General features: G+C 45.8%; 1 protein-coding gene across 1 annotated transcript in view; it reads left to right on the forward strand.

Annotated features, from left to right (window-relative positions):
* Window positions 1-23,364, forward strand: part of LOC119381807 (adenylate cyclase type 5) — a 414,239-nt gene that overhangs the window by 329,962 nt on the left and 60,913 nt on the right. Inside the window, exons 9-10 of the mRNA XM_049412571.1 lie at window positions 17,586-17,744; window positions 18,336-18,486. Coding sequence (XP_049268528.1) covers window positions 17,586-17,744; window positions 18,336-18,486 — 310 coding nt within the window. The remainder of the gene's footprint in view (window positions 1-17,585; window positions 17,745-18,335; window positions 18,487-23,364) is intronic.

Below are 23,364 nucleotides of genomic sequence, written 5' to 3' on the forward strand. Positions count from 1 at the left end.
CGAGCACCATAACCGCTAGACCCCCGCGGCGGGTCCGCAACACTAGCCTACAACAAACCGACATTGGCCACCACTGGTAGCACGCGAATGAATATTGTAGCGGCTAAGAAAGGCCTCTTCTTGAGACCTCTTGAATTCGGTCAGAAATGTTTCCCCCCTCATAATAGCTATCATATCATTATACTCCTTGCAGAAAGTGGGAAGAAAAGGTCGGTATGAACAAAAGCCTTCAGTAAATATTGGGTCGGGAGTTTAGAGGAAGTCTGGAAATGAATGACTACAGATGTTGAAGCGATTGGCTTAAGCTCTGGGCAGATGTTTTTTTTTTTAATATGTAAACAACAGTGTAAACAGGCAGAACACTGGGAAAGTTAAGGGGCGTTGCGTGTTGTCTTGTAGCACTGTGTTTCGGGCATCTTACTTGTATGCTGACTCCTCCAACCTTGTATGGATATGAAAGGACCCAAAGAATAAGATTGAATGTAGTATTTGGTGCTGCTTAAAATATTTCTATGCCCTTTTTGAGTATATTTACCAATTTTCTAGGGCTTGTTGCTTTTGCAATCGGCCTACACGTATGCCTTTTACTGCACTGTATGTTAGCGGCGCTACGGAGGTGCTCCTCTGGTTGAATGAAGCACTCTAATTTAACGATATCAGTGGTTCCAGCTAGGTGAACTAGTTAAAGGAAATCCATCCTACCCATCTACGGCTTTCGAGAGGATGCTCAGTGTTTTATTACGTCATTTTACCTGGTATATCGCCTTGCGGTTTTGGTAAAATGCAGTTGGTTGAAATGTTAAAATTGAAGTTGAGGGCAAGGGCTCCCATTCACTTTTTAGAACAGCAAATGGGGATGCAAAGATAAAGCATTAACAATTTACTGAGTCGCTATAAAACCGAAAAGATGGAGGTTACAAGAATAATTAGCAAGGAATTAAAGTGCAAGTTTTGCGGATGCTAGCTGTTAATGGGCCTACTGAAGACTAAATTTTCAGGCAATCTTTTTGTTAGTTTTTTTTACATAAAAGCTTCCACATGGATGGCTCGGTTGGCTCCGTTGCAATGCGTTTTATTTCCTGAGATGGATACAGTGTCTGTCGTTTTGGGTGATACCAAAATGCCTCATTTACAGATAGTTCCGGACAAAAAAAAATGTTAGCTCGGTTGGCTGATGTGATGTAATATAAGTGCTCTTAGAATGGAAGAGGTTGTGCCGCTAGTGTCAATATTGACCGCGATTCCTTCAAGACGACCCCCTCTCAGCGTCTTGGATGACACCTTAGAGCGTAAACCTTTCTATTGATCTTGTTGGTTTTAAATTTCAATTTATTTTTCATTTCTTAAGTTTGCTCACTTAAGACCATGCATTCTGAAGTTTATTGACTCTACAATGAAAAAAAAAGAAATATGGAAAGCCATAGAAATTTAAGCCGACGTTTTTTTTTATTCACGCATTTGTTAGTTTTCTTACAGAAAATTACAAGGATCAGGACGAAAGGCGCTAGCATGGGCCTGAATGAGGCTATGACCCTGTTTATTTCTTAGCAATCAACCAATTTTTCTCTTTCTGTCGATGCTGGTTTAGATACCACTGAACAAAGAGCCGTATGAAGAAGGCAAAAACAGAACTTCCAGCAAGTTACGTAAGTTACATTAAAACGCGTTCGAACATGCTGACTTCTTGTAAAAACGGCATTATTTCATTCCACAGCTTCAAAGAACTCTCGCTAAAATGAAGGGGCTCTTTTTCTCCCTAAATTTATCCTGTGCTTAAGTAAAGCGGGTACTCGACATGCCCTTTGAAACTAGAGTGGCAGTGAAGCTTCACCGTCATGCTGCTAAGATTACGCTGAGCTGAACTTTTCTTGATTTTGTTTCGGCATTTCGGGTCCCCAGGTCGAAGCTATAACACCTTGCGCTTGTTTGCGAGCTAGGTTCCCATGAAAAGGTGGCTGCGGTGCAAACTGAAGCAGATACAGGTTGCGAAGTAGAATAAATGAACCGTATCAACAGCAAGAACTGAAGCCGGAACCCTGGGAACTTCGTAGCAGTTTGAAGAAAAAATAAAAGTTTCATTGGGGAAAGCTTCAGGTAATGCGAAGTGGGATCTTTGTGGCGATGAGATCTTCGGTCAACATCGCGGAAAACTTAATGGCCTTGCGTCGTAACTGCATAAAGCTGTTCGGCGGATCTCGTTAGCCGTGTTTCTTTTTAAACAAAAAAAAATTGCACACTTTGTTACTTTCTACCAAAAAAAAAACACGTAACCAAATTGTGCAAGCGAAAGTTTAGAAAATTCTCAATTGCCATCGTTCAGGGTCACCAATGGCATTACTGTGGTTGAATTATGCGGCATGGTGCAAGTCAGGGGTGAGTGAACTAACGCATGAGGTGGTATTAAATAAATTCCTTAGGGTGAAGCCAACACGCACTGTTCAGGTATATACCTAGCGAAATTGCATCACATGTGATTGATATTTCGTTGTCTTAAACATATTATACGTTAAGATATAAATCAGCGAATGCGAGATGTGATCTTGCAAAGAACATGAACCTTACTACGTGTATGCGTGTGAAAAAATTTTATCGCTAAAATGAGAATTTGCAGGTCCAACATTGCCATTTACATAGGGGAATACATTGTTCCGGGACCCCGCTGGACAAGGCCGCTACCCGCGCTCATTCGACTAGAGTTCTTTGCGAAACCAGTCCTGGGCAACTGAGTCGGCCTATCTCCCACGCCTGGATCTGCCGCGCACCGCCGCCTGCCAACGTAGCCTTCAATAACACTCCCAGGGTCCCTTATGCAAACGCCTCAGACGAGTCGCAGGCGAAAATCATCCCGTTCTTTTAAAGACAGAGCTGTTTAAGCTCGTGCTTGGCCCAGGGGTTCTCGCAAAACTCCGTCGAGCGATGACGTCACCATGGGTTGCCTAGCAACGCCTAACAAAGCGTCGAAGGAGGAAAAGGACGTGGAGAGGAGGAAGCAAAGAAATCACTAAAAATAAAAACAATAAAAAACCCTGTTACCCACGGTCCGAAGGCGAGCGCCGTAATCGCTCGACTGTACAGGCACGCTAGCAAAACAAATGTTTTGCGAACCGTATGATTGCGTTGCTCTGGGCGAGAGAACGAGAAAATTATAGAGAGAAAGAGTGACAAAAAGAAAGAGACATGGAGAGGGAAAGAGTGAGAGAAATAGAGAAATAATAATAATATTATCTGGGGTTGAACATCCCGAAACCACAATATTATTATGAGAGACGCCGTAGTGGAGGGCTCCGGAAATTTCGGCCATCTGGTGTGCTTTAACGTGCACCTAAATCTAAGCACACGGGCCTCAAACAAAAGAGAAAGAATCACTGAGAAAAAAATAGGCCGGCACAGAAAGAAACAGAAAGAGAGAGGAAGAGAGAGAAATAAAGACTGAGAATTAAATCTCTATATAGAGAAAGCCTCAACTTCGCTTTCCCAGGCTTAGCTGCCCCCCTATATGCTCCTGTGGCTATATCTAGGCTTAACTGGCTGTCTCTAGGCTAGGGTGGCTGGTATGCTAAGAAAGGCCGCCCGGCAACGTTGTTCCTTCAGGCTTGGCACCACCAGTGTGAAGCGCCCTATTTTTTTTCTTCACAGTCGATGTATCCATCCACCCTTCCCCCTTCCGAAATGTTTCTGCACCTAAAGTGATTTTGCACAGCCTCCAGGATCAGAGGATTACAATATTTCTGCACCTCACCTTGCTTTGTACCGCATCCGTGATCGGCTCACCTTTGCCCAAGCGACGATGACGTCATCATTTGACGTCACGTCATGTGACCTCGTAGTGACGTCACATGTATTGGCGATCTGTGACGACATGGTGACGTCAAATGGTGACGTCAATAAGTGATGATGATTTTTTACCACTCGTTTGACGCCACTGATGCCAACGCCAACGGTCAATCCTCACGTTTCGTGAGGCATATAAGGCTTTGCCTTAAATAAAATCACGCCATATCCACGAAGTGAATGGTGATTGCGGAGCTGGCTTGGAGATAATTGGGTAAACCGTGAATGCTCCGTACAATTCCTCTACTGTCATACAAAGACGTCACACGTTGCTCGGGGTCCGCACGACGCTGACATCTCTCTGCGGCCTCGCGAGCTCTCACCGCAGGGTCTTGGCGGCGTGCCTGCACTGCTGCTGCCTTGCGAGCCCTCCGCTCCACCGCCTTGTCTTCTTCGTTCATGTTATTAGTATCGAAGCGCACAGCCAGAGTGGAGCGAGCGCCGCATGATACAGTTGGCAATGCCTTAGTATCGCAATGCCGGAATGGAGCGAGCGCCGCAAGCGACAGTTGGCTATGCTCTATGTGGTTTTGCCTGCGTTATTATTATTATTATCAAAGCTCTCGAAGAACAAGAGGAAGTATACTACCCTTTTGCGCGAGCGTGCGCATACTACAGTTGGCTATGCTATATGTGATTTTTACCGCGTTAATATCATCATCGAGGCGCTCGAAGAACAAGAGGAACAAGATTTCTCTTTCGCGCGAGCTGCGCCTGTAGCGGTGGCCTCTGAAACTAAGGTTATGATTACGGCGCGGGACTTTGCCCCAGCTTAAGAACCTGGCGAGACAGCTCCTAAAAATACGATCACGCTCTTTAACTTTTCGTGAATGTGCGCCACTTCGCCTGACGGCGCGATATATGCTGATTTCTCATTCTCTATACTGTAAACACAAAATTACCCAAGAAGGGAGCTATATCAGCCTATCAACGGCTAAAACTCCCATGCCCGAATTATTTACTCCGCCATAGCGGAGTGAAGACATCATATGCCGTCATTTCACTTCAGTTGATAAGTGAAGGCGTATTTAAGCATCATGGCATGCATGTACTCCGCACGGTAGTTCTAAAAACCGCGTTTGGTACGACATGAATGCATGTCTGCCTGTACGTGCCCGCGCCTGTTTAGCGCGCCCGTTTGATGCTCAAGTGCGCCGAGCAGTTGCAACGGCCGATAAGTGTTTCGTGTAAGCATGTAGGGTTAGTAGCACCGCTGAACCGCGCTTGGCAGAAGCAAGTTCAACTCCCGCCACCGTCCGACCGCCAACACATCCAGCGGCCGAGCTCATGCACACGATTGCAAGCGACGCTTCAATGTGGCGAATTACGAAGAACTACGAAAAATGCTTTGAGCTGTAACAAAACTAAGCTGTTTGTGATCGTCAGTGGTTGGTTCCCGGAGTGTGACGTCTGCCACTTCGAAGCGGTGCGAAGAAGGCTTCGGTACGTCGAATCAGCCGGCGGGCAGTGCGAGAGCTGCGCTGGCGACGGTTGCTCCCTGGAGTGTCACCGAATGCAACCTCGAAGCGATAAGAAAGAGGCCTCGGTACGTCGTCGGTATCAAATCGGCTGGCGACGCACTCGCACCGGGCACCGGCGGCGGTTGGTTCCCGGAGTACCACGTGCTGACACGTCGAAGCTGTAAAAAAAAGGCTTCGCTACGACATCGGCATCAGGCCTGTCGGCCGGCGGCCAATGCAGAAGCTTCGCCGGCGAAGCAAAGAATATGACTGACAGAAAATAAGGGCTGCTGGAATAACGAACAGTTTAAATTGTCTCTTTTGCACCATGCAACCACTGCTGTCAAACGTTAATGTCTCATTTCCACTTGAGAAGCGAAAAGAAAGCGAAAACGCCACAGTGACCGGAAAACCGGGTTCGGAAAACGTTCGCAGTTGTTCTGCCCCTCCTGTATTCCGACGACGCCGCCGCTTTCGCCACTTCGAGCATTCATGCCATTTGCCTCTTTCCTGAGGATTTAATTTCGTAACAAATTCTAGTTATGCATGTAAAACACGGAAAAGAAACACTTCAGATTTTTAAGCCGTTGTTTCAGGAGATACACTAGCAGAAACTACATAAGCGGAGAAGTGTTGCCAATCAATTTCTGGAAGATACCGTACTTCGCGGTCAAAATTACCCTACTTGACCCTACTGAACTTGAACTTTTTTTTATTACCCTACATTTTACCCTGCCCCTAAAAATAGCGTAGTGTAACAAAAAGTCGGCAGATCCCACACGTTCTGGGAATCGATTTCATGCGAAGCACTCGGCGAGTACTTCTGTGCTGTATTTTATGGCTTTGAGCCTAGCGTTACGAGGTGGATCGACGTGTTTTTGTAACTGTAGTAGCTGTGTGCACATCGTGGGCTTACCAGGCACGTCGACAACACTGCCGTTTAAAGAGCAACCTATGGTGCGACGCAACGTCAGCCCTCACGTTAGAGTACATACTTCAGTATTATCTAAACTAAGTCCACTTTATGGTACAATCATGTGAATATCAACGTAAATTTTGTTAATATATTCCTCCGGGGTCGAGCAATCCTTCATTATGGCTTGGTGAATCGTAGGAATACAAAGGTAATATTTATTAGACTGGTGTAAAAGCGGAGCCAACACCGGAGCCACTGACTTTAATCTGATATGACATAGGAGTATATGTGTAGTGTATCTTGCTTTCTTGTAAAATTATATAGCCAGCAACACAACTACAGTTGACGTTACACCGACATTACGCATGCATAGGCTTTTTTTTCCAAACCAGTTTATAGGCCTGGCGTGGCTTTGTGGCGGAATACCTGATTGCCAGGCAGAACGCTTAGGTTCGATTTCTGCTGGGATCCTAATTTTTATTCTTTTCATTTGTCGGGTCAACGCTGCCGGTGCTGGTTTTTCTTAACGCTCTCGCATTTACATTACCAATGTCGGCTCTCGCAGTTCCTGGGTAGATATAAACTGTCGATCACCTGTGGCGCATACCCGTACACCGCGGCCCGTGGTAAACGGGTATGTGCCACACGTGTCTGGGGGAAATGGTATGACGACGTACGCGACAGGATTTTCACATTATTCATGTTATGACCCGAAAGTCATATTCATCAAATCCGGTTACCCTCCCATGCCATTTTTGGTCTACACCAAGTTAGGGAGGCGATCATGAGAGCACCCAGACGTAGGCGACTAGATAGATAGATAGACAGACAGACAGACAGACAGACAGACAGACAGACAGACAGACAGACAGACAGACAGACAGACAGACAGACAGACAGACAGACAGACAGACAGACAGACAGATAGATAGATAGATAGATAGATAGATAGATAGATAGATAGATAGATAGATAGATAGATAGATAGATAGATAGATAGATAGATAGATAGATAGATAGATAGATAGATAGATAGATAGATAGATAGATAGATAGATAGATAGATACGCTCCATTACGAAAGTTTCGCTAAGAAATGATTCGCATTCAATAATGTAATACCGACTATACTTAACTGTAGGATATGGAGACGTGTGCTGACGCTGAAATCGGTAGCGACTTCAGTAGTTTGAAAATTAATTTCGATGCGAAGCTAAAGAACATGAAAGACAGCAGATGGGGAGAAAGCGTTCAGGTATTTGTATGGAAAGAGCGTTGACTTAATATTGGAAAAAGGAACTAGGGTACTAATCAGCGAGTGTTAGATAGCACTTGCTGATGAGTAGATAGAAAGATGTGTTGGATAGCTGTGATGGAAAGAAACCGGCTCTGAGTAACTACCGAAAGGGTAAAGACGAAATCAGCAGGGATACATTTTACGATAATTGAAAGAGAAGCGCTTCGCTGTTTGAAGCATGGTCGGGTTGCCTTGTAGTTACTACAACTTCGAGCAACAGGAACCGCGAATGCGAATTGCCTCTTTCGCTGTAAGGGCATCACTCCTTAGCCTAGCTAGACACCGCTCATAGCGGACACGTATTTTTTATTTGCTTGTAAAATAACGACGACAAAAACTGCACAGCAGCATGCAGTTTGTGATCGCCAGCGGTCGTTTTTCGTATAGCCGTACTCCTGGGAGAGGCTTAGCAACGCCGTCGGCAAGAACCCGGTAGCGGCAGGGCGCCGCTGTTCCTCGCCTGTGTTGCTCAATTTGTGTCGGTGAAGTGTTTGCGCACGGCCGCTCGTGGTTTTGTACAATTAGGCGGAATTTACGGACTCGGGCACAATACCGATAGTGTGGATTTGGCCCATACGACAGTACCAGCTGATAATTGGAACTGGCTAATTGAAAAAGACATTGAATTTTATACATGTTTATATTAAACGACTTGTGTGCTTCAGGGCTATCTATAAGCCCAACGTAAATTTACACTTACGCCATGAGTGTTTATTGTGTAATTACGCCGAACAGAAGTGTCTCACCAGAGCTACACGGGAGGTCAAGATACGGTGCTATAATATACCGTGACCGCTGTGTTGTGCAGCGCGAGTGGTGGTCAGTATGTGTGTTGTAATAGTTAGGAAACGTTATGGTGCATGTCTGCATACGCATGTTCGATGTTGTGCGCTTCAGTGTTTAATTTAATTAGGCATTCCCCGCCGCGTGGTGCGACATCAAAAAGCACTTATTATATTTCGATGAATATAAATATATAGTTTCCGATCGATGTAAATATATACTCCTGTCAGTCCACCCAAAACCTCCAGTAAACCATCACTTCATCTGACAAGAGTATATGAAACTCCCATCAGAGAATTTACTAGAGGACATGCTCTGCATTCCCATCTCGCGCCCGCATCACATGCACTCCCATCTCGGCTAACATTCGCTTACCGTGTAATACCTCGCTTGCCCAAAGGGACAACAAATCATATTCTATCTATCTATCTATCTATCTATCTATCTATCTATCTATCTATCTATCTATCTATCTATCTATCTATCTATCTATCTATCTATCTATCTATCTATCTATCTATCTATCTATCTATCTATCTATCTATCTATCTATCTATCTATCTATCTATCTATCTATCTATCTATCTATCTATCTATCTATCTATGAACTACACATCAGAGGCAGACGTGAAACTCTGCGCAAGGCTCAAAGGCTACTGGTCAGGAAATAAGAAAACTAACGCTCAGAAAAAAAGCAGTCCCCTAATACGATGTAGTAATCCTTCCATGCGCCACTGGCTACGCTTGCAGATAGCGGCGCTCCCCTATAGCGCCCATAGGATTTGCGAGGCCAGCGTAACTCGACTTATCTTAGGATCACTGTTGCGGCCGGATCCCTTGCGAGCGGTCTGGAAACCGGGAGGTCCTAATTGTCGGAGGAATTCCGCTGCGACTCCAATGCCGACAGTTGGTATCCGAGCAAAATCTAAATCGTGGTGTCGTGCTATACATATATATACCTGCATTTTTTCTGCCGCGGGCTACTATGGTGCTATTGCGCTGGCGGTAGAATTGCCGGGGTCTGGGAAGCTGCATGCTTAGTCACACAGGCAATATCTTCCTCTCGAGTACTTCGAGCTGGCTGTGCTTCTGGCTCCTGTCATCTTTGCACACACACACTTTATATAGTGACATCGAAATACTAAAGTGACGTACAAGGTACAGTGACATAGCAATGACTACTTAACAAAAGATCGTTAATAGCGCAATAGCGTTGAAGAGGTCATTTCGCTGAAATTCTGGTGTCGCCGTCGTTGGTAGTGAGCGAAAAAGTGGCGCTGTTCATTAGGGAAAATTTGTGACGAATGCAAATAAAAATCATGGGACCGATGTGTAACCAAACACAGACCTTCAGCATGGGAAGCAGGTGTTCTACCACAGAGCTACGTCGTTGCTCGAAAGTGTTCCGGCAAAAAAACCTATATCAATAACACGTAGGGCGAGGAATCGCGCGTCCTGGCAATGACACTTGGAATTGTGCCAAGTGTCACACCATATCGATTGTGCAACGAGTGGGTGGTTTGAAGGCGAGCCCCTTACACAGGCGACACATGCAGCTGTTGGTGAATGCTGCGTTCAGGCGAAGTCGATGAAACAGACACTCAAGGTGACGAGAGAGGTGATGTCGAAGTCTTGAAATTAAGTCAAGGTCTATGGGAAAAAAATATCTCAAGTCGAAATATTCTATAATCGGTTCCTTTCCACGTGGGCGTACGTCTTCGCCATCGATAATGCATTTTATTTAGTGAAGTATGTTCACCGACGTTTCCTTAAGTATGAATCTCTATGTGCAGCCAGATCTGCCATTTGTGTATAGGACGCAGTGTCCGGGAATCTACTGAAACGTGGCAGTACGGCCAGACACAGTGGCCACACTGTGACAACATGCAGTGGTGCATTAGAAATGGGGTCCGATTACGCTATTGCATTCTACCCTTGATGGCGAAGCTTATGCGTTCTTTAAGCTTTTTATTGACTTTAGGGCAGATGTCCAAAATGGAAGGTTGTACGCCGTGCCAATATATAGAATACTCACTCTTTAGATATAGCGAAAGTTGCACGTCATTTGAGATATTTACAATCGAACTTTAGTGGTGCTTTCGGAATCGCACGCGCAGAGCGCGCAGGAATTGCGGCTCCTCTGTTACATCAGAGCAGTACTACCTCTGACGTGGACGTGAGTGAATTTGATTCAAGACGCGCTGAAGCAGAATATGGGGACAAAAATAACACGCAAAGCCGTCCGAAATATAAAATTAGACCACTCATTCTTTGCGTAGAGTGTTTTATGCTTATACATTTCTTCCTTAAACTATGGATCCGTAGGTCAGTCTTATAAACAGGCCCAAAACCTCATTTTTATCTGAAAGAAGCGAGATAATTTTTACGGTGCTCAGACTGCTTCCCAAAAACAACGCATATGCGTTCTCCTGAAAAGTTCCGGGTTCTGAACTCCAGATAGGTGTTAAAAGCAATATTTAGGAGGAATATTGGAGTTTCAAAGCTAAGTTCAATTTTTGTAATGAAGTACAAGTAAAGCGTATATATCGCTTACTTAATCATTGAAGCAATTTACAAAAAATAAGCTGAATATAGTGAGAGAAGATACCGTATTTTCTCGCATGCAAGCCGCACCAACAAGCAGAAAAATGTGTTTAAAAAGTGGGGGTGCGGGTTATATCAGGGGTGATGTGCATATTTTTTCTTCTTGTAGAGTTTAACTTAGGGGTGCGGTTATATGCAGGGATGGGTTATATGCAATAAAATACGGTATATACTTCAAGCTGGGTATATGAAGCAGGATTAAGTTGGAACCTCGCAATATTAAAATAAATATCCGAAGGTAACAGATCAAGCAAACAAATAAAAAAAAACATGGCTGATCCCTCCGTCATAGGAATCGGTATAACACGAAAGTGAAACGTTTTTTCACAGAAGTAGTGCTTATTGTGGAATCATATATGAGAGCTCGTACAATGTCTATTGGTGTTTCGCAGCTATATAGCATCGTTTCTCGTGGATGCACCCACGTAGGCGCCTAGTGGAGCAATCTCCATCGCGACGACTAACGCCCACGATCATGATTTAAGCGTTCTGGTAGCTGAAATTAACATATGCCGGGACACAGCGCATCGTGAATCCCGCGCAAAGATGACATCAACAAGCACATGATAAACACTAATGCTCGATATGCACACCTTCAAAGCGTCGTCATTTAAGGAGAGAAACGGCACGGTGTGCGCTCCTGAGTAATAAGGTAACCTACGCCTGTGCTCATGCACACACTACCACACAGCGCTTCAGCAACACGGGAGGCAGAGGTTTGTAGCTTCAGCCCCGAGGTCCCGCTGGCGTCGTTCTCGCTCCACCAAGGCAGGAAATGCGCACTTCGACATCGTTGCCTTTCTGCAGCGCTTATTGCCGAAGTTTTATCAGTCGGTGCTATTGCACTGGAAGCAGTTGGCACCAGAGAAACACCGTTGGTGCATCTGGAAGCTGCACTACTCCGACAAGGAGCTGTCACACACTAACACGAAGCGAAAGCCAAAGAACGTAACTGCGTGTAGGGCTACTGCCCGATGCTAGCGCGGCCAATGTTTTTATCTGGTATCGAGACGCTTTAACCATGGCTTCCGAGTGTGCGCGCTGACAGGGTTCTCGGAGGCCACGCTTTAACTGCGTCGTCGCCGAATCCTGTTCTATCGACGCTAGTGTCACTTCTCTTTACCGCTTACAGACGGCGGCACCGCCCCGCCCCGCCATCAGAGAGCACCATGCGAGAGAAAATATGTGAGAGATATAAGGCGCGTTTGTGCAGTACCGCGCATCTGCCTCAGTGGTTTAGTCGGTAGCCCGCCGGGCGCTTATCGTAGCGGGCTAAAAGGTCGTAGGTTCGATTCCCGGTGGCCAAACTTTTTCATATTATTGCGATAGCAATTATATGGTAGGTTTGAACGCGTTTTGGCCGCCGCTGTCATGTCCCACCCGTATGAAGTTCAAATTAATAAGATCCCCCCGCGCATCATGTGTTTTACCGCGGGTAAAAGCGCGCGAGCGTGGGCGACGAACGCGGCCGAAGCAGAGATCAAACGAGCCGGCCCATTTCCGTCGCTCGGAGGGTGCATGCGATAACATCACCCCGCTCGGGAGGCCTGCCGTCAAGCAGACAGGCAACGCCACGCCCTTCTTTAATGAGCATGAAAAAACGCAACCTCCGTCGCTCGGAGGATGCATTCGCTCGGAGAAGGGGGGGGGGGAGGGTTGTCGCGCGGGCAGCAACCTTGAACTTTGAATCTAAGAGCGCGTTCGCGATCGCTGGGGCGCGCGCTATCTCGACAGCCATCACAGCGGGCGGCTCGTATACTCTTCTACGCGCTGCGCTCTCAACGCGAAGTGACTTCGGAGAGCATCTCTCCCTCGACCGGCCGTATTCTCTTACAGTAGCGCTTTGTAGTTATGCGAGATCGGATACTAAACAGTTAGCTGCCAACCTCCCTTACTATAACACTACAAATTGTTGCTAGTATCGTATTCATTGCTTCGCCCTTGCGGTGAGACTGTGACTTTCTGTTCTTTCTTTTTCATCCGTTAGCGTCCGTTTCATCAACGTCATATCCCTGGCGGAAATACCTCACTGGAGTCTTGCTGGACTCCGGAATAAAACATTGTTCAAAATGTTTGCTTATTCCTAATTCCACCGAAGAGCGATATCCCACTTCTGTGAACTTATGGTCAACATCGACAACTCTTCGTTTTACGCGCCAAGCGATACCAAGTCCCACAAAACGCTGAAAATGAAGGGTACAGTCGAACAATGGCAATAAACTCAAATTCTTGCACAAAGGTTCAGGGTGTCTCAGAAAACCAATACACAGAGGCAATATTTAATTCTGGATGGCACAAAGTACTTGAAAAGCTACGCGGCGATACGTAGGCAGCCACTTACTTCCAACTATTTCTTCACAACAATAGACTTTGATTACATTTCTCCTCTTTTATTCTATTAGGATTTTTTTCTTACTCTCTTTTTCAAGGCCCTACGCCGTTAGCCCGATAATTGGTCCTTATTGCTTTTCATCTTCGTTCTTGATTATTTTTATATTCTTAGTATTTGTGCTTCGGGACGCCTGACACTTTTTCTGAAAAGATGTCTTGCCAATCTTGAATCAGCCGCTATGAACGTTGGCTGTCGTGAGAGCAATCTACACGAATACTTCATTATCAGGACATTATTCACTTCATTATCAGGACGGTATCCGGACGGTATAGAACATTTCCGCCTCCCCCCCCCCTTTCTTGTCCCGGAAACATCCCGTTCTTTCTTCTTTCGTCTTCTTTTTTATTTTCTCAGATCTGGACTCTTCGTATTGAATAGCGAGGTTCTCACATCTACCTTTGGAATACTGCCGGCTTGAAAGCTCTATGCATTGTCCCTCGTCGTCGTTGTGTTCGTCGCTTCGTCTCGAGCACACGGTGTACTTTTTTATTTATATATAATTATTTACGTTATTTATAAAGCTAGCCGCCACGTTCTGACGCAGGGCAGCTGGTTTCACAAGTACCTTGAGTGCAGAGTAACAAATTTCAAAAGCCAGCATATCTTAATATATTGCTACTGTTGGCTCATGATCTTATCGCACGGCAAATAACATCAATTAGGTTAGAAAAACAATAAACTGAGCTATTTCGGAAAGCTTATTCATAATATGAAGTTTTTCTTCTTTTGCGTCCGTCTTTACCAGGGTTGCCAATGGTGGCTACTTTTCGCCAAATTGGCGAATTTGAGAGGCCCGTGGCGACCTAAAATTATGAATGGCGACATTGCGAATTTTTGGCGATTTTCAGCTTAGGTCTCCACTGAGTTATACATCCTAAGCTCAGTGCCTTCCCAACGAATGAGCGGCACTATTCTCTGTATTTTTCTAGGTTTTGAGGTGCACATTACGCGCCGTTTTGTATGTCCGTCCTGTAACTCGTGTGTATCTCCTCAATTCATCTAGATGCTTCTAACTCAATTCATCTAGATTCATCTACATGCTTCAGAGCTTCGCTAAAGTTTCGCTTCTGAAGGGGCGAGATGACGGGTTGGTCGTGTGTTCCGGCCATTTGTTCCGCCAAAGCTCCAACTATTCTGAATAGCTTGACGGCCTTTCACCGCTGCAGTATCCCCTAATCGAGCTCGTATAGCGAAGATGGGCGGATACGCGGGTGTTCGTGCAATAAAAAATTATTTATTCAGGCATTTTCTACTGTTCTCGGTGAGCGTGTGCAATGAAAACAATTGCTATATAACATTTTACAATGTCTACCTGTTCAATTATAACGCACTGGATTGACGCGGGTAGATATAAGTGATTATATATGAAAGGGACAGTGGCGTCCGGTATCATATAGTTCACACTGAAAGGTATAAGACTCACTAATGAACGATACCTGTAAGAATTCTGTCTTACTACTTTCAATGAACCTGTTAATCCTTTTTTTTTTCATATGAGGGGATGTAAAGCTGTCTACAAACAACGCCTTCGCGGCTTTCTCCCAAAGTTTACCACACTTTTACCTTTCAAACGAGCGGACAGGGATGGAAGGATATCATGAGCGTTTTATCATTTCATACTTGCGCCTCCGCGCACATCTTGCGGCTAGTCGGAGAACCAGGTGCAGCACTAACATGGTGAAGGGGCGATGCGCCTGGCATTGAGAAATGTCAAGATACTTTAAGGGCTTTGAATGGCACTGTATTCTACGGGGCTATACATCAGTGAAAATTCCTGTTACTAGGATATGCCGCACACATCTAGAATGGCGACTTTTTTGACGAAATTTCTAAAAAAATGGCTACTTTTGGCGACTTTCTGCTCGTTGTTTGGCCACATTTACTCGAAAGTCAGTGGCAACCCTGGTCTTTACCCGCCTTACGTTATACTATGATCACTTCGATGCTTTTAATACTTGAAGTCAGCGCAGCATTAGTAATGTATGTTTACAAGTGCCAAAAAATCTAAATCTATAGACTACCACAGGAATCCACCGAACTAATGTGCTTCGTCACACGCACTAACCAAGCACGTCTTGTCTCAGCCCAAACCCAGCAGGACGCGTGACGGCTTCTATATTGTCAAGCGGCAAATCATTCCTTTCTTTTTGCTATAGACCCTCGTTAAATGCAGTTTCTTCTTCCAAGTGTTATTCTTCTACCAACCTGACGCCTCTTTACTCTAGGAAAGAGAGAGAACAAAATTTTTCATCACATAAAGTGGCGCATCGCAATTGGTCGGGCCCCCTATTCCAGGGCTCCGCTGGCCCTTGACAACATCTCTGCCCTTTGCACCAGGCAAAGGTGGTCCTCAAAATTCAGGCCGTACAGCAATCCCTCCCATTGTTCCTCTGTGATCCGAGTATGAAGCAGCTAGGAGCCAGCACCACATTGAACTAGTGGGTGGCTCTTTGGCAGCTGTTAGACCATGGAGGAAGGAAGTAAACTAGGTTCAGCCGTCCTACAGGCCTTGCAAAGCGAAATTTTCCGTGAAGCCATTCCCTTACCTTTTCTTTATTTACTCGTAGTATCGGCTAACAAGTCACCTCTGAGACGCAGCATACTGACCGAGTATGTTTGTTCGACTGCGGTACCATAGCTTTGCTTGTGCTCCACGCTTTGACGTAGTGACCATGTGTTGGGCCGGTACTCTTACTTTTTCATTTTATCTGCAATCACGTAGCAGTGTGCTTTTTTCTATTCGCTTTTTTACTCCCTCCATGCTTCGATGGATCAGAACACACTCCGTGCTTGCAGTTTTATTTCCTTTTTTTTTTTATTGAAATAGAAAACAAATGAAGGAGTTGTTGTCACCATTGCTTGGTGACGGCTACCCCTTTCCACATAGTTGTTAAGATAACAGATTAAGTTTTATTTCCTAGTTTCTCCTTGTATTAGCTTGTTTTGCTTTCATTTCCGCGCGTACGTTCATGGAACATTTGCTTTTCGCTGTGATGTATGAGAACTGTGTTAAAAGATAGACACGGAGAGAAAGGGTAGGAATAAGACATGGACATTAGTAAAACAAGCGCTAGGCTATGCGTTTGTACTTGAATCTTACTTGCCGATAATTGTGCTGGAGTTATTTGGTCGCTTATCTCCGAGCTTTTTAACGGCACGAATACCTTCTTTGGTCTTCTGATTTGTTATATTGCGAATTTTTTACTGTGTTTTGTCTTGTTTACTTATATATTTGGTGACTCATTCAAGTTTCACGGAGGCACGCGAGCGGATAATCAAGATCGGTATTGACAGCGTATAAATACACGCTGAGAAGGAAGTGGTCGTACGAACTTTTTGCGTGGCGATAATCTAATATTGGCTACAAACAGACGCGTAAAGGAAGTAACATTTCTTTCATCCGTTGATGAGGTGATTAAGCTCAAAGTAGGCGGTATCATTCGTTTTTCACGAGTAGTCACTTTAACAAAAATTATTGAGAGAATATGTGGATAATACAAAAACAAGCGTTTCTGTTGATATTGCGCCGCTATATAGCGGTAAAAAAAGAACAGCCTGCCACTGGTGTATAGAGAAAAGAGAAAATCAGCTGAACGACGACGGTGAAATTCAAGACTTCATAGGACAATGGATGATAAGAGGAGAATGATGAGATTCGAAAGTCGACAGCCGCTACAGATATATCAGTTTCCTGTGGGCAGTGCTTTCGTAATGCTTCAGGAGGTCCTCCGAGAGCTTCAGCATTGGTATTGATGAAGGGCTGTAGATGTGTGCGGGTATGTTTTTTCACCTCAGTATATCAGCGCTCCTAATTGCGCTGCGCCGACATCGGATCTTTTCCTCACCGCTCTGTGCAACTGAAATCATTTCAAAAAGAAGACATTTCGTGTCCTTATTGTATATAAATACGAAATATTACTGCGTTTTACGCAGGGGGTGCACATTATGTGTAAATTGTGGCTTACCGGAACACAATTTGGTAGTAGACTTCAAAACTGTTTTGTTTGGAAGAGCACTTCGAAAACACGTTGAAACCAGCAGGGGACGCACGTACTGTCCATAAATGCATAAACTTCAATGAACTTCGTGAGAACTTAGTGCGCGCACTCTATGCTAATTGAATTACACCGTGGTCATTGCTGTGCTAGACGGTTCATTAGGGATATAAACTTCACAACTACAAGTTGAGTTACGATTTAAGTGTCCGTACGCAGTATTCATTGCGAGCGTAAGTGTTTATAGTCTTTCGGCGAATATCGCTAGGAACACATCGCACTTACTTGTGTAATATTTTTGCCTGCAGATTTGTTCGCCAGACGACGTGCGTAGACCTGAATATGAGGATTGGAATCCACACGGGGTCGGTGTTGTGTGGTGTGCTGGGGCTCCACAAATGGCAGTTTGACGTTTGGTCTAATGACGTAACCTTGGCCAACCACATGGAGTCCGGAGGCATTGCAGGGTAAGGGAACTTCCACTTCTGTTTCGTATGCATTCCTTGCACGCGTAAGCTTTCTTTGACGTAGTGACTGCATTGCAACTCGCACCAGCTGTTTCATTATGAAAGGTGGAAACTGTCTGCCATCGCAACTTCTCGTATGATGGCACTGGTAAATGGCATACTTTAAATGCTCATGTGACCGCATGCGCACGATATCTCCTGGCGGAAAGTTTCGAAAATATGCTCAATTACAATGCGCATCCTTGATATCCTCCTGTATTCCTTACATGCCGCTTCTGCGCTCGCCTTCACACGATCTGCAGAATTCCAACATCGGAAACTCGAATTTGCAGAAGATAAGGAAAGACGCTGTGTATTCCAGTCAGCAGATGTTATTCAGAAAAGATGGCGATGAGGGAGAAACCAATGGCTCTTTTTAGGCATATCTGTTTTCACATTTGATAGCATCTGCAAAGTAGCGAATCGTGAAATACCAAGAGCCCCTTGTAGTGCATTCACTTATTCACCAAACGTAATTCGCTTGTTTCGCTTCTGGTAGAGCTTTTGTTGGAAGATTATCGGCGTTCTTAAGAGACGCTGTTTCTTTTCTAGTCGCGTTCACGTCTCACAAGCCACGCTGAACGCCTTGGGAGACTCGTACGCCGTGGAACCCGGATACGGGGAGACAAGGGACGCCTACCTGAGGCAACACAACGTGCAGACCTTCCTGATCAAACGCACGGAACCGTCCACTTTCAAGAAGGTAAACCTTATGTCCTCCTCACCTACATTTCTCGCTGTCTCTCCCTTTCTCTCCTGCTCTGTCTCTAGCAGGTGGCATTCTTATGTGCATTAAAACTTAGATAGGTGTAAACAGACGTCAGACTCTGCCCAGGCGGCGCTGCGAAAAACACCGCCACCAGCGCCCTCATCGTAGCCCTGGCCCTAACTGGGTAGTGCAAAGAGAGCCGCCCGCAAGCGAATGTGCATAGGCCGCAATATAACCCTCCTCTTTCGTTGGTGTCGAGGCGCGGTTTCCTGAAAATCAAGGACCTGGAAAGCTTCTTCCGCCAATCCACGCTTCAGAAACAAAGGAAGCTGATCAAAGCGAACTGCGAGTACAACAAAATAAGTGTTAGTTATTCCCGCGCGCTGCAACTCGCAAGTACAAGCGAGCATCACACGACACCGAGTTCGAGGCAAGCCCTCCGACATCCGTTCTCTAGAGCCTAAATGCGTTAAAATCGGGTATATACGTATGCCACAGCGATAAAGTACCTACATACACGATCAATTTACTTAGCTATGCATCTTACGATCAGCGGTACAAAACTCAGTTCATCAGGGGCGAATGGCCCCGGCGATTTTGGCCTTTTCAGATGCATTCTCCCTTAATTCATCTCTCGCTTCCTGTGCATTGGAGTGTTTTATTACGCACCCTCAAATGGTCTCTTGATGGTCGTCTTCCGTTTGTATGTACTGCAAATGGGGATACGTGCGTGTCCACTTTCGCGGGGTACAACCAAAGGCAAAACCGTGGCCTCCGAGATAGCTACGGCAACCGCGGAGGACACGGGCGAAACAAACCTGAAGGGGGTCACGACCAACATTCTGCGATTTACTTGTATGACGCACGTGGTGTTAGCTAGTTAGAACCAGAACTCTGAGCCTTCAAAATGTACATACGTCTGCGATGCTCTGTTGTGACGACCAACTCGTCGCGGTGTGCGTATCACGCGTCTCCAATCTGCCTCTAGCTGCTCACTTCGTGTAACACGACAAGCACCGCGGTCAGAGCCTCTGCTGAGCTTCATAGTCAAGGTTGCCACGGTTTTGCATCAGGGCTACGCAAAACAACAGCAGAGCCACACATTCATGCCACCGGCTGTGGAGAACGCGGGTACTTCGCTTACCGAACACGCTCGCAACGGCCCGTATCCAGCGCTCTCGCCTTTCTTCTTCGTACGACAACTATGGAAATCGGTAAAACTGAACGTTGTTTTTCAGTCTTTTACGTCCGTGGCAATTCACAACGCAACAGTGCGTCTTTTGCGGAGTTTCTTCGTAGCGTGCGGAGGGCTCTCGTCTGCTGCTGTTTTCGCCGTCGTTCAGGCGAATTATCCAGCAAGCACTTCACGACGGTTCGGTGGCGCGTCCGACTAGCGGAGAGCAATTCACAGCTCTCGTTCTGAGTGCTAAATGCGCAAACACACGCGACATTAAGCTCAATCGTTGTTTCGCACTCGCTAGTTGCACCTGGTCCCATAGCAAACTATGCGAGAGAGTCGGTCTATGCACTACTCAATACTTCTCCGACAGGTGGCGCCACACATCTTGGAAACTCCAGAGTCTGACGTCTATAGGCAAGACCACAACGCCCAATCGGTGACTGTGGAAGCAGTCACTTAAAATCCCTTGTAGATACGGAAGCTGAATGCGACAAGCGAAACATAAAGGAATGAAACGACAACAGGAGATAGACTGTGGAGCGTGAAAATCTTTCTTGTGAGGACATAGTTAAGTGAGCGTCTTGTCTTGAGGACGTATTTGCTGCAGCGTCCACTACGCCTTCCTTTAGCACGATTGCACTATCAAAATGAGAACGTATGTATACTAGAGCTGTGCACGGGCCGTATTTCCGAGCCCGAGCCCGGCCCGGGCCCACTGACTTTGTCGAAGGCCCGCCCGAGCCCGACGGCAAAGGGCTGCGAGCCCGCCCGGCCCGGCCCGACGTACGAAAACACAATCCCGGGCCCGGCCCGGCCCGGCCCGGCTTTTTGAGGGTTCGCTGCGAAAACAAAACATCTTTTTCCGGTGATTTCGCATTTTATTGAACATATCAAGTATGATCAAACGACACACGACGAACAGTCTCTATTACACAGATTACAAATTACAAGTACACGGCCTCGTGCCAGCAACAATGGAGTTCGCTCGCGAAAGCCGTCACGTGTATGGGGTATGCCCATGCAAGCGTCAGCTTGCACGAAGGCGATCTACGTCGGGTCGCAGTCGCGTGCATTTTCACTCATATGGGATTTGGCCTTAAATCTAACGCGAACAGTCGCGTGGCGCCGTCACTAGCTCAGTTTAGGGAGCCTACAAACGGCCGGTCATGTAGGCTCCCTAGCTCAGGTGGCGTTACTGCTCTGTTTGTCGGAGTGCAACAGAGGCAGTGCTTTACCTGCTCCCCTTTTGTTTAAAGTAGCGAATGGAAAGGAAAAGCGGTAAAGGGCGGTCGCGGAAAAGGCGCTGCATGCGTGCCGGAAAACAATTCCCGCTCATTCTCTATATTTCGGGCTTGAGTCGGGCTTTGCGCCGGGCCCGAGCCCGGCCCGATAAAACTCCAAGTAGCACGAGCCCGGCCCGGGCCCGAGGTAAAAATACGTCGGCCTGCCCGAGCCCGGCCCGCGGGCCGGGTCGGGCTCGCGCTTTCGGGCTACCCGGAGCCCGTGCACACCTCTAATGTATACTATGAATGACAGATATATCACAGGAATTAAGGATTAGAAATTGTCTCCCTGAGAGGCAAAACGAAGGTAATTGGAAGATAGAAAAACGCTTAGTGGAAGCTGATATGAGTGCTGCTGAATGCAGTGACACTACATTAAGCCAGACTAGTAGGATACAAATTTAAATGAAAATTATATAAACTAATAGAAAACACGTCAATATATTTAGCACCCAGACGCATAAAAAGTCAATATGTCCACAAGGCGAGCACAGGACACACAGGTAATGGAAGATTCAATCAAATTCCAATGCGGCGATGCTAGACAGGGGATGCGGCTTTAGCCACGCATCCTCATTCTGCACGAAGATATGCGTGACAAAGAAGAGACTGCAGTCTAAACCAACATATCCGATTACAGATCGAAATAAAGCGATAAACCGGAACGTACGTTATTTTGATGGCACGGATTTTTCAGAGCGATACAGCGTCATAAAATAATCTCCTCTACAGCGCGTACCTAAGCACCTAAAGTTGAGCGCATATTTGAATAACGTCGACGTATTCCCTTGTTCCAAGCCGGAAGGAAGGTTCCTTTGACCTCTCAGTTTGTTCTTCAATTTTCTTGGAATATAAAGTGAACATATGCGGTCGTTATGTGAATAATGCTTGCGCGATCGAATGAAATGATCTGCTGTCAGTGTCATGCCTGACTTTTCACATATGTATGATACGCCATAGGTTGTCACTGTTCGTTGCATAGCCACGTCTTTGCATCCTTACAGTATGATCTAGGACAGCTGTTTCCAAGATCAAAACTGTAGCGTGGTCTTTACTTCCGAGTACCGGCACAATTAATCAGCGACGTTCGACTCCCAGACACACAAGATTACTTCCGCCGTAACATTAGCTACAGGCAAAATGATTTCAACTCCTGAGTTTTAGATTAGTCTATCCAATGATCTCAAGCATTATCAAATCATGAATGGTAGTCTACCACTATCCCTCAAGAGGAACGTATATATCAGCTGCATGTTACCGGTACTTACCTACGGAGCAGAAACCTGGAGACTTACAAAGAGGATTCAACTTAAATTGAGGACGACGCAGCGATCGATGGAAAGGAAAATGATAGGTGTAACCTTAAGAGACAGGAAGAGAGCAGAGTGGGTCAGGGAATAAACGGGGGTTAAGGATATCATAGTTGAAATCAAGAAGAAGATATGGATATGGGCGGGGCACGTAGCACGTCGGCAGTATAACCGGTGGTCAATAAGGGTAACTGACTGGATTCCAAGAGATGGCAAACGCGTGAGGGGGAGACAGAAAATTAGGTGGGTAGATGAGATTAAGAAGTTTGTAGGTATAACGTGGCAGCAGAAAGCACAGGACCGGGTTGATTGGCAGAACATGGGAGAGGCCTTTGCCCTGCAGTGGGCGTAGACAGGCTGCTGCTGATGATGATCTCAAAAAAATCCTTTGTTCAGATGATTATGATCGAGCAGGCGAAACAAGACCAGAAGGAGAGAGACAGGGCGTTGAGCAAAGTAGTTTCTGTGTTGCCCACTTTTCGTCCTCGTTCCCACTGCGCGTAGAGCGCGAAGGTCACGATCCAGAAATCCGAATATTCCATCATCTCTATGTTCCTTCCGTCTGTATACTCGGCATTTTGCAATTTTTCATACCGATCATTTCAAGCTTGTTTCGTTTTCCTGCTTGAGTCAAAGCAATGTGCTTTTGTGATCCTTGCGCAACTTTGTCTGTCGACTGGGAGAAAAGACCGGCGGAAAGTGGGAAGATTAACCACAAAAAAATTGTAGTTTGCCAATTTGCGCTGGGGAAACCAGAAAGGGGAGCAGAAAGAGTGGGAATGAGTGAAGAACAAATATAGTTTTTCATTCAGTTTGCTATTGTCATTATAAAACAGCCTTGCTTGAAATATTAAACAGCTTAATAGTGAAGGTGGTCTCGCTTGTTAACTCAGAGCCAGTACGAACACGCGCAAATGTCGATTCTCGGGCTCTTTTTCGTGCTTCCCAAGTTTCACAAAAAAATGTCCCTCGCGCATTTATTCAGTTTTTTAATATTACGAAATACTTATTCTGAGTTCTTTATATTGCACTCAACATTTAGAATCCGGTACTTTCAACCCTACCCAAATACATTCCTCGTGCAGTACTCAGTATCTAG

This window comes from Rhipicephalus sanguineus, chromosome 2 (genome assembly GCF_013339695.2).
Source record: "Rhipicephalus sanguineus isolate Rsan-2018 chromosome 2, BIME_Rsan_1.4, whole genome shotgun sequence".
NCBI classification, from domain to species: domain Eukaryota; kingdom Metazoa; phylum Arthropoda; class Arachnida; order Ixodida; family Ixodidae; genus Rhipicephalus; species Rhipicephalus sanguineus.